The sequence below is a fragment of the Oryctolagus cuniculus genome, chromosome 6 (assembly GCF_964237555.1).
Source record: "Oryctolagus cuniculus chromosome 6, mOryCun1.1, whole genome shotgun sequence".
Classification (NCBI taxonomy): domain Eukaryota; kingdom Metazoa; phylum Chordata; class Mammalia; order Lagomorpha; family Leporidae; genus Oryctolagus; species Oryctolagus cuniculus.
Window position 1 is genome coordinate 155,581,391 of NC_091437.1, and position 16,960 is coordinate 155,598,350.

Below are 16,960 nucleotides of genomic sequence, written 5' to 3' on the forward strand. Positions count from 1 at the left end.
ATGGATGGCTCAGACTCTCAAATAAATAAGTAAATCTTAAAAAAAAAAAAAAAAAGAGAGAGAGAGAGAGAGAGAGAGAGAGAGAGAACATCTCCTAAATATAACAGCAGGGCCACATGATACTGAACGAATCCAGAATCACCACCACAACAAGCACTCAAGTCAGACACCCAGCAGATTTCCTTCAAAAGCAACATCAACTATCAACCAAACCTCAGTAGATCCTCTGTTCTCTTTATCTGTAGTAAGTGACCAGGTGCTGTACAAGCCTGGGCACTTAGGGAGCCCATACCAGGGGCCTCCGTATCTGAGGCTGGCACACTGTCACATCACCGAAGGGACTAAAAACACTTGGTGACTGCTTGTGTGTGTCTTTTTTTTTTTTTTTTTTTTAATTTTTTGACAGGCAGAGTGGACAGTGAGAGAGAGACAAAGAGAAAGGTCTTCCTTTGCCATTGGTTCACCCTCCAATGGCCGGCGCACCGTGCTGATCCGATGGCAGGAGTCAGGTACTTATCCTGGTCTCCCATGGGGTGCAGGGCCCAAGCACTTGGGCCATCCTCCACTGCACTCCCTGGCCACAGCAGAGAGCTGGCCTGGAAGAGGGGCACCAGGACAGAATCCGGCGCCCCGACCGGGACTAGAACCCAGTGTGCCGGCGCCGCAAGGCAGATGATTAGCCTAGTGAGTGGCGGTGCCAGCGCGTCTTTTGTCTTTTTGGTGCTTCCAGAACACAAGCGTCAGGGCACTTACTATCTATATACTCTGCCCAATACATTTATAGCATTTTTCGTTAAAAACTTTTGGTATCATACTGATTTTTTTAATATTTACTTACATTCCTTAATAAGAATCTGAGTTCTTGGAAGGCAAGCACTCTTCAAGGCTTAATAGTTACTTTCTACTCTCTTTCCCACAAAACAGGCTATTGTTTCTGTTACCACTGACCAGCAAACATAGCTTCTTCAGAGCTATTTCATAGATATCCAGCCTACATTATTTGAACATTTTTAAAGAATGAATGGGTTACTCTACTTCTTTAAGATTAGTTACATAAAACATAAAAAAATTATAGCAATTAAAGTACGGTGGAGAAAGAAAGGTCTACCCGTCTTTTTAGTAACAAGAGGTCTTAATCTGGGGACCACAGAGAATGCAGTCATCAGTGAATCTGGATGAGAACCTTTTCACTAATCTCCGTATGAAAATTAGCAGCCCTTTAGTTTCTACAAGCAGCACAACAAACTACAGAAATATTAGAAACTCCCACAGATTTGTTAATACGAACCAATGGTATTTTCATATTACAACTGTGTGACTATTTAAAATTACAGTCAATACCAGAACTGCCCTAAAGCTTATTTTCTCACATGAGAAACATATATTTTCTCAACTACAAATATGCATTTTTAATATCTGTTAACAGTATTTCAATATAACATGTTTCCTTTCTAGTCCTATGTATTTTTCTTCATAAAGTCATGAATCAGAATCATTATTCTGAGGTGAGTTTCACAGGCTTCAGCAGATTATCAAATAGATCATCCTTTGCACAAAACCAGTTGTATTGGAACTCCCACATGGTGGGGTGATGACAATTTGCAAGGACCACCCTGTCAAATCAGTTCTAATACAAAGACAGGCTAGGGGCCGGCACTATGGCATAGGTGGTTAAAGCTGCTGCCTGCAGTGCCAGCATCCATATGGGTGCTGGTTCAAGTCCTTGCTGCTCCACTTCTGATCCAGCTCTCCGATATGGCCTGGAAAAGCAGTAGAAGATGGCAAAGTCCTTGGGCCCCTGCACCCATGTGGGAGACTCAGAAGCTCCTGGCTCCTGGCTTGGATAGGCGTAGCTCCAGCCATTGGAGCCATTTGGGGAGTGAAACAGCCAGAAGAAGACCTCTCTCTCTTTCCCTCTCCTTCTCTTTCTGCGTAACTCTTTCAATAAATTAAATAAATCTTTAAAAAAAAAAAAAGAGAGAGAGAGGCTAGTCTTTAAATGAATACATCCCTTGTGAATGATTAGTAAGAACACAGAAATGATTTTAAGCTGATCATGTTTATGTTAGGAACACAAAGTATGTTTAAAATTACATTTAAAAACACTTACTAACTTTGTATAAATAAAAAATTGCAGGACTACAAATGTTTAAGCACTCAGGACCCTTTTTAATGGTAACTACTATTTTTGTTAAGTATTCTTCTAAGAGTTAAAAAAAAAGGGGGGGTACAAAACCAACGTGTTTCTTGTCTAGTTTCCAATAAAAAAGTTTATGTATATTTAAACCACTGAAGTTATGGCTTAGATCTTAATCAACCATACTGGTCACAGCTAAAATGACTTACAAAGAAATTCAAAGAAAAACACATACCTCTCCTATTGGAAGAAAGCTGTAAAAAAAAAGTTCCAATTAATTTACATTTTCCTCACTGCTTTCTAAGCCAGAAACTAAAAGAGTATTTCTTAAAGATATTTTTAGAAATTCAACACTATGTATAGCATATTTTTCTTAAATAATATTTAGTCAATGTCGGTTTTTATTAAAGTCAAGACTTCTCATTTATATTTGAGTAATCATTTCTCCCAAAGACATATTTACCTTCAGCCAGTGCTGGTGATTCTGTCGTTGTCCTTCTATCTGTTTAAAGAAAGAAAAAAATGTGAAACATTATTTTATTTTCAAACAAGTTTTTACTACAGCCAACTTTAAAAAATGGAAGCTCATGAAAGCTATCACAGGCATGGTTCATAAATACAAATATAGATATTTAACTCCTTGAATTAACTCAGCCACGTTTAGGGAAGACCTATTCAGAGTATAGTATCATTTAAGTCCTGAAAAACACCAATAGTTGGTAAGACAACTAAGCTGTCATCGGAAGACACTGAAAACTAATATAAGGGGGTCTTCAAAAAGGTCGTGGAAATTCCCGTTATGAAAAAACTATGTACAGGCTTCAATTTTTTTTTTTTCTGAAGCAACTTCATAGGTGTAACAAGCAAAGTACACAATTCTCTTCAAGGTGGATAAAGCAAGAAACAAAACAGAAAGGAAAGTTAGTTAATTCCTCCTTACTCTTTAAACCAGATTCTAAAATTACCAAAAGAGACATATTTATATATTTTTATACTAGCTTAAGATCAATCAATTTCAATGTATCAAAAATGAGTTTTACAACAGGTAATAAAGACCTTAATCTCTGTCAATAACCTATTATTCACTGGAGGCACATTCGGCAAAATTTCAGTGAATCACAAAGTCCTCTCTATGTAACAGTTTCACAACTTCAAAGCCTAAAACAACTTTAGGTTAAATGAAATCTTCAGGGTGAGTTTATTATAACTTCACAGTTAAGAACAACAGTCACTTATAACAAAGTAGCTTCATTCACAAAGATTAAGAAGCAGCATTTGACTAACTAGTTTTTAGATGAAAACTCCTTTTCCTAAGTATTTATTCAATTCTCAAGAATCCTAGATTTAACAACAGTTTCTATATATAAAAGATGCTGGGTCACATCTTGAGAAAATGGGGCACCGTCCCCTGTGACAGTAAATGAACTTAAACTGAACCAGACTTTCAAAGGCTGAAATGTGGAACCATGTCTCCGACAGGTTAAAAACAGCCCTATCCCCTCCCCCCCAAAATCTTTAAAAAAAAATATGAACCAACAGATGAAATAGGACTGGCAACCACAGGCTCCACTAGATTGGAATTCTGATTCCAGAACAAGAAGGGGGCTTCTGCCAGGAGACACGGGGAGAGTCCCACAGAAATTCTGTGCTAGTCATTCTGGGCTGTTCACTCTGGACCAGCATGCTAGGAAGGGGTGATCATATGGGAAGTGCACCTTGAGGATCTACAGGTGATGCTACACAATGCCGACACAAGACAACACACTGAGAACCCAGGGGATTCAAATGGTGCTGCCACACCAGTAGACAGCTGCAGCAACTACACATGAAAGGGATAAGGCAACTAAAGGCAACGATCCCTTAAAAGGGAGAAAATCCAGGTCACTGTACAAGAGAAAAGTTTCACCTGCGGAAGTGCTGGCTGAAGGGGAGGGAAATCTGAAAGGGATGGTAGAAGACTGAGAGGATGAACAACGTCTCACTAACTATCCTGTTACAGCCACCACCCTGAAAGCTTTGTGGTAGGCTGTGCTTAGGAGCAGCATTTAATGGAAGTCCCAGGTGGCTGTACAGGGCACTTCCTGTGCACGCCATCCCATGTTTTCATCCCAGCTGACCCACCGCCCCTTGGCTGCACTATCTGTGGCATACTTTCTGCTTTGGGCTTTACAACACGAGCTGCTGACAGGAACTCTTCAGCAACCCAGAGACGGACACAAACCTGGAAGTGTAAAGGCATTAATGATGGGCAACCCTTGAACCAACCCAGGATGGAACCTGGTAGATAAATATCTCTTCTTCCCACAGGAAGGCATTTTCTTCTAATCTTCACAGAGGGCTTCCTCAGAATCAAGCCCCAGTTGCTCACAGAAGTGATCAGCTCAATTTTGCAACCTTACATGGGCTTTCCCTTCTTCCTTTTCCATTTGCCCCAGTACTCCAACTTCCATTCCTCCTTAACGTGTCCCCAAACAAATTATCTTCAGAAAAGCCCCTGCTTCAGGCTCTGCTTTTAGGGTGAAACTAGGTTAAGACACTTGTCTTTCCAAGACACCATTCTCCCTTCCTTTTTGTCCTACTTCACTGGTGGGTCCTTTCTTAATCTCCTCTTCCCTCACACTCCTGCAGGCTGCTATGACAAGGAATCAGTTCTGGGTCCTCTGCTCCCGCTGTGATCTCATTTCATTTCGAGACTTTTTTTTCTTTTCTTTTTATTTATTTGAAAGGCAGAGTTAGAGAGAGAGAGAGAGAAAAAAGACAGAGATTTTCCATCCACTTTTCACTCCCCAGATGGCTGCAACGAGCGGGGCTGGGCCAGGCTGAAGACAGACGCTTCTTCTGGGTCTCTGCTATGGGTACAGGGGGCCCAAGCACTTGGGCTATCTTCTGCTGCTTTCCAGGCACATGAGCAGGGAGCTGGATCAGAAGTAGTGCAGCTGGGACTTGAACTGGTGGTGCCCTTATGGGATGCCAGCACTGCAGATGGTGGCTTAACCCACTACACCACAATGCTGGCCCTTCATTTCAAGGCTTTATGTATCATCCATATAGCTCAAGTTTTTATGTCTAGTCTTGATATTTCTCTCCTACCAAACACTTGTATACCCATTATATAATTAGAATCATCAATGAAATGTTCTAAAAGATACTCAAACTTAATACATCCAAAACTGCACTTCTCAACTCTCCTCCACTCTCTCATCTCAGCTGATTACAACAGAAGCCATTTCTTCTCCAACTACTTCTTCTTATATATACCTTCACACTTCCTATCTCCTAGTTTTTAAAAGATTTATTTGTTTATTTATTTATTTGAAAGGTAGAAGGACAGAGAGAGGGAGAGACCAGAAAGAGGGAGAGACAAAGAAAGATACAGCTTTCATTCACTGGTTCACTCTAAATGGCTGCAACAGCCAGGGCTGGGCTATGCTGAAGCCAGGAAAGCAGGAACTCCATCCAGGTCTCCCACATGGGTGGCAGAGATCCAAGTACTTGGGCCATCATCTACTGCCTTCCTAGGCACATCAGCAGAAAGCTGGATCAGAACAGAAGCAGAGAGCCAGCGCCGCGGCTCAACAGGCTAATCCTCTGCCTAGTGGCGCCGGCACACCAGGTTCTAGTCCCAGTCAGGGCGCTGGATTCTGTCCCGGTTGCCCCTCTTCCAGGCCAGCTCTCTGCTGTGGCCCGGGAGTGCAGTGGAGGATGGCCCAAGTACTTGGGCCCTACACCCGCATGGGAGACCAGGAGAAGCACCTGGCTCCTGCCTTGGGATCAGCGCAGTGCTCCAGCTGCAGCGGGCCTGGCCGCGGTGGCCACTGGAGGGTGAACCAACGGCAAAGGAAGACCTTTCTCTCTGTCTCTCTCTCTGTCCACTCTGTCAAAAAAAAAAAAAAGAAGAAGAAGAAGAAGAAGAAGAAGAAGAAGAAGAAGAACAGAAGCAGAGCAGCCAGGACTCAAACAGGCACTCCAATATGGAATGCCGGTGCCAGTAGACCACAAATCTGGCCCTTCTTATCTCAACCTAATGATTCAGCTGCATTAGCAATATGTTTTTTAAAAATGTTTATGTTCATCTACTTAAAAGGCAGAGAAAGAGAACAAGCAATCTATCTTCCATCCACTGGTTTGCTCACAACACACCCAGGGCTAGGTTAGGCTAAAGCCAGAAGCCTGGAACCCTATCCAGGACCCAAGTTCTTGAGTCATCATCTGTTGCTTCCCAGGAGCATTGGCAGGAAACTGGATTGGAAATGGAAAAGGCAGTACTCAAACCAGCACTCTGACAGGGAATGTGGGCATCCCAAGTGGTGGCTTAACCTGAGGCACCATGACGTCCACTCCAGCTTTAGCAATATTAGATCTTCTATTCCTTCTGCATTCAATAAACACGAGAACAGAGGCTGCAAAGTTAAATGCATTTGGGATTGGCTGGGGACACCTTACGAAAAGACAGAAATGCTACTTTAAAATAGAGCAAATGTGTGTGTATGTGTGTTATTCAAACAAATCACTGCTATTAACATGCCATGCTAAAAATATAGGTGATCCAGTTCCAGATACTCATGGGAATCAAATTTTTGATGTAAGCATCTAACAGAATGTGTTTTACAGGATCACTTGCTAGGCCAAATCAAACAGTTCCAGGATTCTATGTGGCTGATGAACCATCAGTTTGCAACATCAGGTGTAGAACTTCACATTGTTTACAACTTACCATTACTTTGTAATCAACCACTGCTTCCTATCAGGGTATGAATGGAGGCTATTTATACACACCCCGGTTTTTCTCAAAAGCTTCTCTTTGATCAATGTTACTACAAATGGAATGAACAAATTTTGTGTTTGTTTTTTTGTTTTTTCCAAGAAAGACAAACTTCCTTTCCTAAGGCCCACTGTAACTGAGAAATAAACAAAATAAGTGGCTTGCCTGGCCTCTTTTATAAATCATAGGGTAAAAATCACTGCTGCCTGCATAAAACATGGAAAAAGTTCTTAACAAACCAAGACATAATAAATTTTTAATTATAGTCACCCTTCCTTAGAAATCCAATCAATTATGATCACAGTATTATTTCGACTGGTTAGTCCAGGTACCTAAAATCTATAAACCTAAAAGTTCTGTAAGTGTTCAATTTCTTAGCCTACAGTCAAACGTAAAAGCCTAAGAATTATAACTTCAGTACACTGTGTCAATCATGTTTACAGGTTCCAATGATGGTACATAAATCTAACTGTTTATATAACAGAGACTGTCTTCCTCTTTCATTTCAATTTATGATAAAAACTAAATGAATTCACCTTGTTTAAGCTCCACTTGACATACACAAGGCAATCTGAAATACCACCTTAGAAATCAAAAACAGAACACTGGAATGAATGGACCTACTGACCATGTTCCCAGATCAGACAGTGAATATTACAAGCTACATTATTTAATCCCAACAAATATAAAAATGTTTTAAGAACCTGAAAAAGTAGTCTATATTCATTAGAGAAAAAAAAAGAAACATGCAGGTCTATAAAAATTTCTTAAGAGAACAACAGATGAGCAGGATCAGTCCTTCTTGTTAATAAGTAAGACTTTATAGAGGGGCCGGCACTGTGGAATAGCAGATAAAACTGCCACCTGCAGTGCTGGCATTACATATGGGCGCCAGTTCAAGTTCCAGCTGCTCTACTTCTGATCCAGCTCTCTGCTATGGCCTGGGAAAGCAGTAGAAGATGGCCCAAGTCCTTGGGCCCCTGCATCCTCAAAGGAGACCTAGAAGAAGCTCCTGGTCCCTGGCTTCAGATTGGTCCAGCTCCAGCCAACGCAGACATTTGGGGAATGAACCAGCAGATAAAGACCTCTCTCTGCTTCTGCCTCTGCCTCTGCCTCTCAAATAAATAAATAAATACATCTTTTAAAGACTCCATAGAAGTGTTATACAATTAGGGGAAGAGAACAGAGAAAACAGAATAGGCCCAAGTATATATAAATATAATATACACACACTGCAAATACTTAATCAGATGGTCTGCTTTGTCTATAACACCAAAATAGAAACTCGGGAGAGACTACGATGAAAAGGACGGTAACCTCTAGAAGTGTCTAGTGTAACTCACTGTGGCAATTAAAACATTTAAGGTAAAAATTTATTAACAGAAAGATGCATACAGAGGAGCAGTTCTGTGGCAATTAAAATAAGATAATTTACTGGCAGTTAGGAAGAGGGCATGGAGATTAGGTGTTAAGAAGAGACCTGGAGGCCAGCGCCGCGGCTCACTAGGCTAATCCTCCGCCTAGCGGCGCCGGCACACCGGGTTCTAGTCCCGGTCGGGGCGCCGGATTCTGTCCCGGTTGCCCCTCTTCCAAGCCAGCCCTCTGCTGTGGCCAGGGAGTGCAGTGGAGGATGGCCCAGGTGCTTGGGCCCTGCACCCCATGGGAGACCAGGAAAAGCACCTGGCTCCTGGCTCCTGCCATCGGATCAGCGCGGTGCGCCGGCCGCAGCGCGCCAGCCGCGGCGGCCATTGGAGGGTGAACCAACGGCAAAGGAAGACCTTTCTCTCTGTCTCTCTCTCTCACTGTCCACTCTGCCTGTCAAAAAAAATAAATAAATAAAAATTAAAAATAAAAATAAAAAAAAAGAAGAGACCTGGAATGATGGACAGGATTAGGATTTGGACAAGCCAGAAAAGGAGGTAGAAGGTTAAAGGAGATTATTCAAGGCGAGGAACAGGGCAATGAGGAAGGAAAACTTTATTTAATTAGTATTGAAATATCACCATGGAATACCAAGGTAAGACTCTTTTCAGCCAATACTGCAGATGGAGTAGAGTTTAATGTCTTAAAACTAAATCTCAGGAAATCAGTATCTTAAACTATATTTGGAGAAATAATATATTAAAATTTAATAAGAAGCAGACATGGACCTTGATTGATCCACAGTTAGAAACTTAAATGCAAAAATTACTAACCATATAGAAATTAATAATAAAGGGTCCCAAAATGTTTTAATATAATAGCTCATATGAATGCATATAATCAAGGTTAGAGAAAAATATCATCATAATAATTTATAAGAGGAAGGCAAAGCAGCAAACATACCTATGAAAAAATTTTACAATCTTTAATAATTAAAAGGAAATAGGGGCCAGCGCTGTGGTGCAGCAGGTTAAAACCTCGGACCCTTATGGGTGCTGGTTCTAGTCCCAGCTGCTCCTCTTCCAATCCATCTCTCTGCTATGGCTTGGAAAAGCAGTGGAAGTTGCCCCAAGTCCTTGAGCCCCTAGACCTGTGTCGGAGACCCAGAAGAAGCTCTTGGCTCCTGGTTTCAGATTGCCGCAGCGCCAACCATCGCAGCCAACAGGAGAGTGAACCAGCGGATGGAAGACCCCTCTCTCTATCACTACCTCTCTCTGTAATTCTTTCAAATAAATAAAAATAAATCTTTTTTAAAAAATGGAAATATACAGCAAAAAGGTTGAGAATACTGGTCATAGAATAAGACAGACCTAGGTTGAGTTTCCATTTACTTAAAGTTCAAGGGAGATGATTAGACAAACAGCTAAGATGCTGGTTAAAATGCTGGCACCCCACATAAGATTACTTGAGTTCAATACCTGGCTCCAGGTCCTGATTCCAGCTTCCAGCTAATGCAGATCCTAGGAGGCAGCAGTGACAGCTCAAGTAACTGTGTCTCTGCCACCCACATTGCATTTGGACCAGCACAGCCTATGCCCACTGCAGGCTCTGGGGAGTGAAACAGCAGATAGGAGCTCTACATATCTCTCTCTCTCTCATAAATAAATTCCTTTTGTAAAAAATATAAACATTAAGTTCTCTGAGCATCTTTTCTGTTATTTATAAAATGGAGATTTCTGCTTACATAAATTATCTGAGTATCAGTTTCCTTTACAAGGGTATCTTCAAAAAGTACACAGAAAATGTGTATTATTCAAAAACTATGCATGAACTTCAAATTTTGGGGCAACAAAATACAGTTATAATTCTTACAACAATTCTATGTAGGTTTTTAAAAGCCTTATATATTTATTTATTTATTTATTTGAAAGTAAGAGTGACCAAGACAGAAAAAGAGACAAAAAGAGGTATCTTCCATCTGTTATTTCTCCCCCTAAATGCCTACAACAGTCAGGACAGGGACAGGCTAAAGCCAGGAGCCAGGAACTCCATTTGGGTCTCTCACGTGGGTGGCATGAACTTTACTCTGGGCCACCATTTGTTCCCTCCCTGCGCATGAGCTGAAAGCTGGATCAGAAGCAGAGGTGGAACTTGATCCCAGGCACCCCAAAATGGGATGTAGGCATCCAAAACAGTGGCCTGACAAGCTGCACGACAACATCTACCCTAAACTTACCGTTTGATTCCATTTTTTAAGAACTTTTAAAAAGTCTCCTCATATTTGTAAAACTGCAAAAATAATTATCAAAGTACATGTGAAGATTAGCAGAAATGCTAATTTTCTTGAATGGGTCATTATCCTTCTTAATACTAAAATTATAATACACAGACTTCCTATTTGGACACTGCATTTTAAGTACTTAATAATAATCATGTCTAAGACACAGCAGAGCTCAAATGCCAGAACAGAATTGCCAGGTTTCTATGGCATGGAACACTAAGTTTACAACCACAAAAAGATGGTATAAAAAAAAAAAAAAAGTGAAAAGACTGCATTAGGATCCTCCCTCACTGCCATAACCAGAATTAATTTCCTACTCATATACAAATATCAAGCTAAGTGCATTATCGTGGCCTCCATTAATTCAACCACAGTGATTTGAAAATATTCAGAAAAACATCTTTGTAATGAACACATAAACTTTTGTCATTATTCTCTAAAAAATACTGTGTAACTACTTATATAGCATTCACACTGCATTAGGTATTATAAGTAAGCTAAAGTACACAGGAGAATGTGCACAGGTGATGCACAGGTGTTATATCAGTTTAGGTAAAGGGACCTGGACATCCACAGATGTTGTTATCTATGAGGGGTCTTGGAACCAATCCCTTGCAGGTACAGAAGAACAACTATACATAATATACAATATTATGTAATTGTTAATATTAAGTATCAACTATATTTTAGCATTTTGAAATGGACATTACCAAGAAATTATTAATCTCTATTATAAATCCATGCTCCAGAAGGTTTAAAATATTCATATTTCTCATGAGCCTAAGAAAAGTTTTATATAAAATATCCAAAAGGTATAAACTGTTAACAGTTGAATAGCTAACTCCAAGCAGACACAGAATTTCTGAGTAGGAAAGGAAAGGGAGGAGATAATTATTTTTCAGGAAACAGTTCTGTTCAAACTATAGCGATTACAATATTCTTTTCTGTAATGCAACTTTCTGTCAAACAACTACTACTACTACTTCTTCTTCTTCTTCTTCTTTTTTTTTTTTATTTGACAGGCAGAGTTAGACAATGAGAGAGAGAGAGAGAGAGACAGAGAGAAAGGCCTTGCTTCCGTTGGTTCACTCCCCAAATGGCTGCTAAGGCCGGAGCCAGGTGCTTCCTCCTAGTCTCCGATGCGGGTGCAGGGGCCCAAGCACTTGGGCCATCCTCCACTGCCCTCCCTGGCCACAGCAGAGAGCTGGACTGGAAGAGGAGCAACCGGAACTAGAACTGGCACCCATATGGGACGCCGGCACCGCAGGAGGAGGATTAACCAAGTGAGCCACAGCACTGGCCCCAAACAACTACTACTTTCGTACTAACTTGAACCATAAAATGCTTCGTTAAAAACCAATCTATCACTCCCTGCCATGGTGTTGTCCCAGATGGTGACCAGTTTTTGAGTCTCAACTGCTCCACTTCCTATCTAGCTCCCTGCTAATGTGCCTGGGAAAGCAGTGGAGGTTGGCCCAACTACTTTGGACCCTGCCAACCCACATGGAAGACCTGGGAGAAGTTCTAGGCTCATGACTTCAGCCTGGCCAAGCTCTGGCCAGTGTGACCATTTTGGGACTGAATCAATGGGTGGAAGATTTCTCTGTCTCTGTGTGTCTCTCCCTCTCTCTATCAAATAAATCTTTTTTTAAGAAACTATTAAAAAAAAAAAAAAAAGCTAAAACAGTGTAACTGGGAAACTTGAGTCAAGGGATAGCTTAAGATGATTACCAGGCTTTGGGAAAACCAAACAGAACTTTCTTACTTCTCTATCTCTTGAATGCTGCAAACAACTTGCCCCAACTGCTTCCTGAACTTTCTACAAGGGGACTTTTCTGACATCTCAATGTACAGCAATAAACAGACAGTAAAATGTATTTGGACAGCAGGTGCTACAACCAAGTCAAGCTAAATATTCTACAGACTTAAGATCTATTCTTAAGTAAGTATCCTGTATTGTAATTCCCAAAGAGTAATCTCCATAAAATTAAATGCTTGTTTAAAGAAACAAGTAGACTTTTTAGTGTTGTTCATTTAATCTATGCCACATGTTCAAAATCTCATAAAATTTACACACAATTTAATTTTAAAGGAATTATAAATAAGAGAGGTAATAACATAAGGAAAATAAAGCTTTACAATCTGCATATAAGGAAAACAATATTTGCCCCAGACTCAATTTAAGAAAAGACCAATAAATACTTACTCGAATTCATGTATCTTACTAAAAATATGTTGCTCCAAAATTATGCTAAATCATTACACAGTCTCCTCCAGCTTCATGCCTTGCTTCACTACTTCCTACCTCCACCACCATTCTTTCCATCCTCATTCCTAGCCACTGTGATCTCATATTTAAGTTTTTTTTTTTTTTAATTACAAATTTGGAAAATCTCAGAAATGCATAGTGGGCTGGGAGTACCTACAAACTGTTCCCAACACATTAAGAGATTACCTCAAAAGACATGAAATATACTATCATCATCTCAAAAGACACACAAAAGCTTTTCATGAATGTTGTACTCAGTTGTTATTAAAAAGTCTTAAAATAAGCACACAAGGAATGAAAGACCTACCTCTACCAAAAACCTGTAACAATTCTTAATGAAGAAATATTAGAAACTTTCCCTTCAAAATCTGAAGCCACACAAGGATTCCCACTATCATTACTTCTATTCTACACTGTACTGTAAGTTTGTACTCCATGTTAAAAGTCAAGAAAAACTGTAATTAAAGATAATTAAAAATGAATCTTATTAAGAATGGGATGGAAAAGTTGTACTTACAAAATTTATATTTATTAAATAAAAGCTTCCTATAAAAGAAGTCAAGAAAGAGACAAAGTTTTAAAAAAATTAAAAGAAAGTAACAAAAATCTCCATTTTTCCCAAGGATTATTTACACAGAAAATCCAAAAACTTTAGAATTCATGAGTTTGGCAAGGTAACTGAACATTAACAATATAAAAATATCAATTGTGGGGCCAGTGCTGTGGCATAGCGGGTAAAGCCACCACCTGCAGTGCCAGCATCTCATATGGGTGCTGGTTCCAGTCCCGGCTGCTCCACTTGTGATCCAGCTCTCTGTTGTGGCCTGGGAAAGCAGTAGAAGATGGCCCAACTCCTTGGGCCCCTGCCTCCACATCGGTGCAGCTCCAGCAGTTGCGATCAACTGGGGAGTGAACCAGTGGATGGAAGATCTCTCTCTCTCTCTCTCTCTCTGCCTCTCTTCTTTCTGTGTAACTCTGACTTTCAAATAAATAAATAAATCTAAAAAAAAAAAAAAAAAAAGGAACAATGCTTGGTAAGTGGTAAGCATTCAAAAAAATATCAGTTGTACATTATCAAGTAAAATAAGAAAATATAACTTTCCCTCACAAATACAACTTATGAAACTGAAAAGCAATATAGTAACTAGAAATAAACTTAACAAAAGGAAAAAAATCTCAAAACTTTATAGAAAGCCATAAATAAAAACATGCCACTACTAGGAAGATAACACTGTAAAGATGACAATTTTCCCCTAACTTCATATAAATGTCAAATGCATTTCCAATCAAAATCCCAAAAGGATTCTTTGTTTTAACTTAAGCTGATGATAAAATTTACATGAAAAAGCAAAAACTCAAAACAGTCAAGGAACCAACTTTGTGGCTTATTAGGTAAAGCTGCTGCCTTTGACTCAGACATTCCATATGGGTGTTGGGTCATGTACCAGCTGTTCTACTTCCAACCCAGCTCCCTGCTAATGGCCCAAGTGCTTGGGCCTCTGCCACCCACATAGGAGGTGGGATGAAGTTCCTAGCTCCTGACTTTTGCCTGGCTCATCCCTGGCCGTTGTGGCCACTTTAGGAGAAAAATAGCAGATGGAAGATCTCTCTGTCTCTCCCTCTGTCTCTGTTAACTCTTTCAAATAAACAAATAAATCTTTTTTTTTTTTTTTTTTTTTGACAGGCAGAGTGGACAGTGAGAGAGAGAGACAGAGAGAAAGGTCTTCCTTTTGCCGTTGGTTCACCCTCCAATAGCCACCGCGGCCGGCGCACCGCGCTGATCCGATGGCAGGAGCCAGGAGCCAGGTGCTTTTCCTGGTCTCCCATGGGGTGCAGGGCCCAAGCACTTGGGCCATCCTCCACTGCACTCCCTGGCCACAGCAGAGGGCTGGCCTGGAAGAGGGGCAACCGGGACAGAATCCGGCGCCCCGACCGGGACTAGAACCTGGTGTGCCGGCGCCGCTAGGCGGAGGATTAGCCTAGTGAGCCGCGGCGCCGGCACAAATAAATCTTTTTTAAAAAATTAAAACGCTCAAGGAATCAAGTAGTACAACTTGCCCAGTAAGACAAGATTAAAATAAAACTAGATTACTTAAGACAGAACAGTATTGACAAAAAACACAAGTTGTCAAATGAAAGAGAATATGTTGGTCCAAAAGCATAGTATACAGACCAGCAACAAATACATGCATTTATGAAAACAGATAAATGTTATAGGACTGCACTACAGACCACTGGGGAAACAGGAGACTGGTACATAATCGGGGCTGGGTAGTTGATTATTCACATAGAAAATAATAAAATCTCTACACATACATAAAATTCAGGTGAACATTTGGAACAGTGGTTAAGATTCCAACTGAGGAGGCCGGTGCTGTGGTGCAGCAGGCTAAGCTATCACCTGCAGTGCTGGCATCCCATATGGGCACTGGTTCCATTCCTGGCTGCTCCACTTTTGATCGAGCTCTCTGCTAATGTGCCTAGGAAAAACAGTGGAAGAAGGCTCAAGTCCTTGGGCCTCTGTCATCCATGAGGAAGATCCGGAAGAAGCTTCTGTCTCTTAGCTTCAGCCTGGCACAGCCCTGGCTGTTGCAGCTATTTCAGGAATCAATCAGCAAATGGAAGATCTCTCTCTAACTCTGCCTTTCAAATAAATAAATAATTTTTTTTAAAAAAGATACTGATTGAGACATCCTGAGTTTGTGTCGGAATTCTACTTCATTTCTAATTTCAGCTTTCTGCCAATATACATCCTAGGAAGGAAGCAGCAGGTGACGGCTCAAGTACTTGGGTCCAACAATGGGAAACATGAATTGACTTTTGGGCTACCGGCTTTGGACTGGCATAGCCCTGGCTACTGTGAACACTTGGGGAGTGAACTAGGGAGTGGCTACAAGATTCTTCCTTGTCTGCCTCCCCATCTTGCAACTAATCAAATATTTTTTTAAAAAGTAATACACATGGGATTATAAATCTGCAAGGCAAAACTAAAACTTATATAAGAAAATCTGGCCTACTTCTTTATGACTCCAAGTAGGGAAGAAGTACTTAAGTAAGATACAAAAACCATTCACCACAAATGAATCACTGACAAATTTGATCAAATTAATATTAAGCTTATTTTATCAAGACACTCTAAAAAACACAATATAAACCACTAAACTATAAGAAACTATTAGTGATACATTTATCAGAGAATGTATTAATATCTAGATATTAAAGAACTTCAGATGAAAAAACAGATTTTAAAAATGGACCACAGTGTTAAACAGACATTTCACAACATACACACACAGAGCAAATAAACACCAGAAAAAAATCCTCAATCTTGACCCTAGCTAAAACCACATGAAATATCTTAGTCTCACTAGTAAAAGTTAAGAAATCTGACACTATCTAGTGTTGATAAGAATATGTATCAACAGGTACTCTTCGACATCCTGCATGTGTGATTATCACCACTATAGAAGACATCTGAAGATAATTAAAAATGAATCTCAATGAAGAGTGGGATGGGAGAGGGAGTAGGACATGGGATGGTTTTTGGGTGGGAGGGTGGTTATGGGGAGAAAAACTGCTATAATCCAAAAGTTGTACTTTTGAAATTTATATTTATTAAATAAAAATTTTCTTAAAAAAAAGACATCTGACATTATTGCACTAACTTGAGCATTGTATACCCTATAATCTAACAATTCTACTCTCAGGTATACACCCAAAATCTTGAACATGGATCTAAAAAGAAACACACAGGACACCTTATTTGTTACATAAAAGAATGTTCACTGAAAACAGATAAACTATGGCTTCTTCACAATGAAAACTTACTGAACAGTGAAAAAGAGATACTGTTAACTTCCAAGAATAAGGATGAACCTTAGAAAGAATGAATTCATGAAGTCTCACATACAGATTTCATAATGCAACTTTTTTCAGATTTATTTACTTTTTATTTGAAAGAGCAACAGAGAAATAGGGAGAGACACAGAAGAGGAATCTTCCACCCACTGGCTTACTTCCTCAAATGGCTTCAACAGCCAGGGCTAGACCAGGCTGAAGCCAAGAGCCTGGAATTACACCCCGATCTATCATGTGGCTTACAAGAATCCAAGTAACTTGGGGTATCATCTATCTGCTGTCCTCCAGGTA

At 40.2% G+C, this 16,960-nt stretch overlaps 1 protein-coding gene across 19 annotated transcripts in view; it reads right to left on the reverse strand.

Annotated features, from left to right (window-relative positions):
* CYRIB (CYFIP related Rac1 interactor B) overlaps nt 1-16,960 on the reverse strand; it is a 168,927-nt gene that overhangs the window by 53,810 nt on the left and 98,157 nt on the right. For 10 of the 19 annotated variants that reach the window (XM_070075493.1, XM_070075494.1, XM_070075490.1 and 7 more), the window contains one exon: nt 2,601-2,639. Coding sequence is in view for 1 of the 19 variants with exons in the window: in XM_070075485.1 (XP_069931586.1) it covers nt 2,373-2,391; nt 2,601-2,639 (58 nt within the window). In the remaining 18 variants the exon portion in view is untranslated. Of the gene's footprint in view, nt 1-2,372; nt 2,392-2,600; nt 2,640-16,960 lie in introns of all 19 variants that reach the window. The other 9 variants (XM_070075485.1, XM_070075487.1, XM_070075488.1 and 6 more) reach the window with 1 other exon arrangement.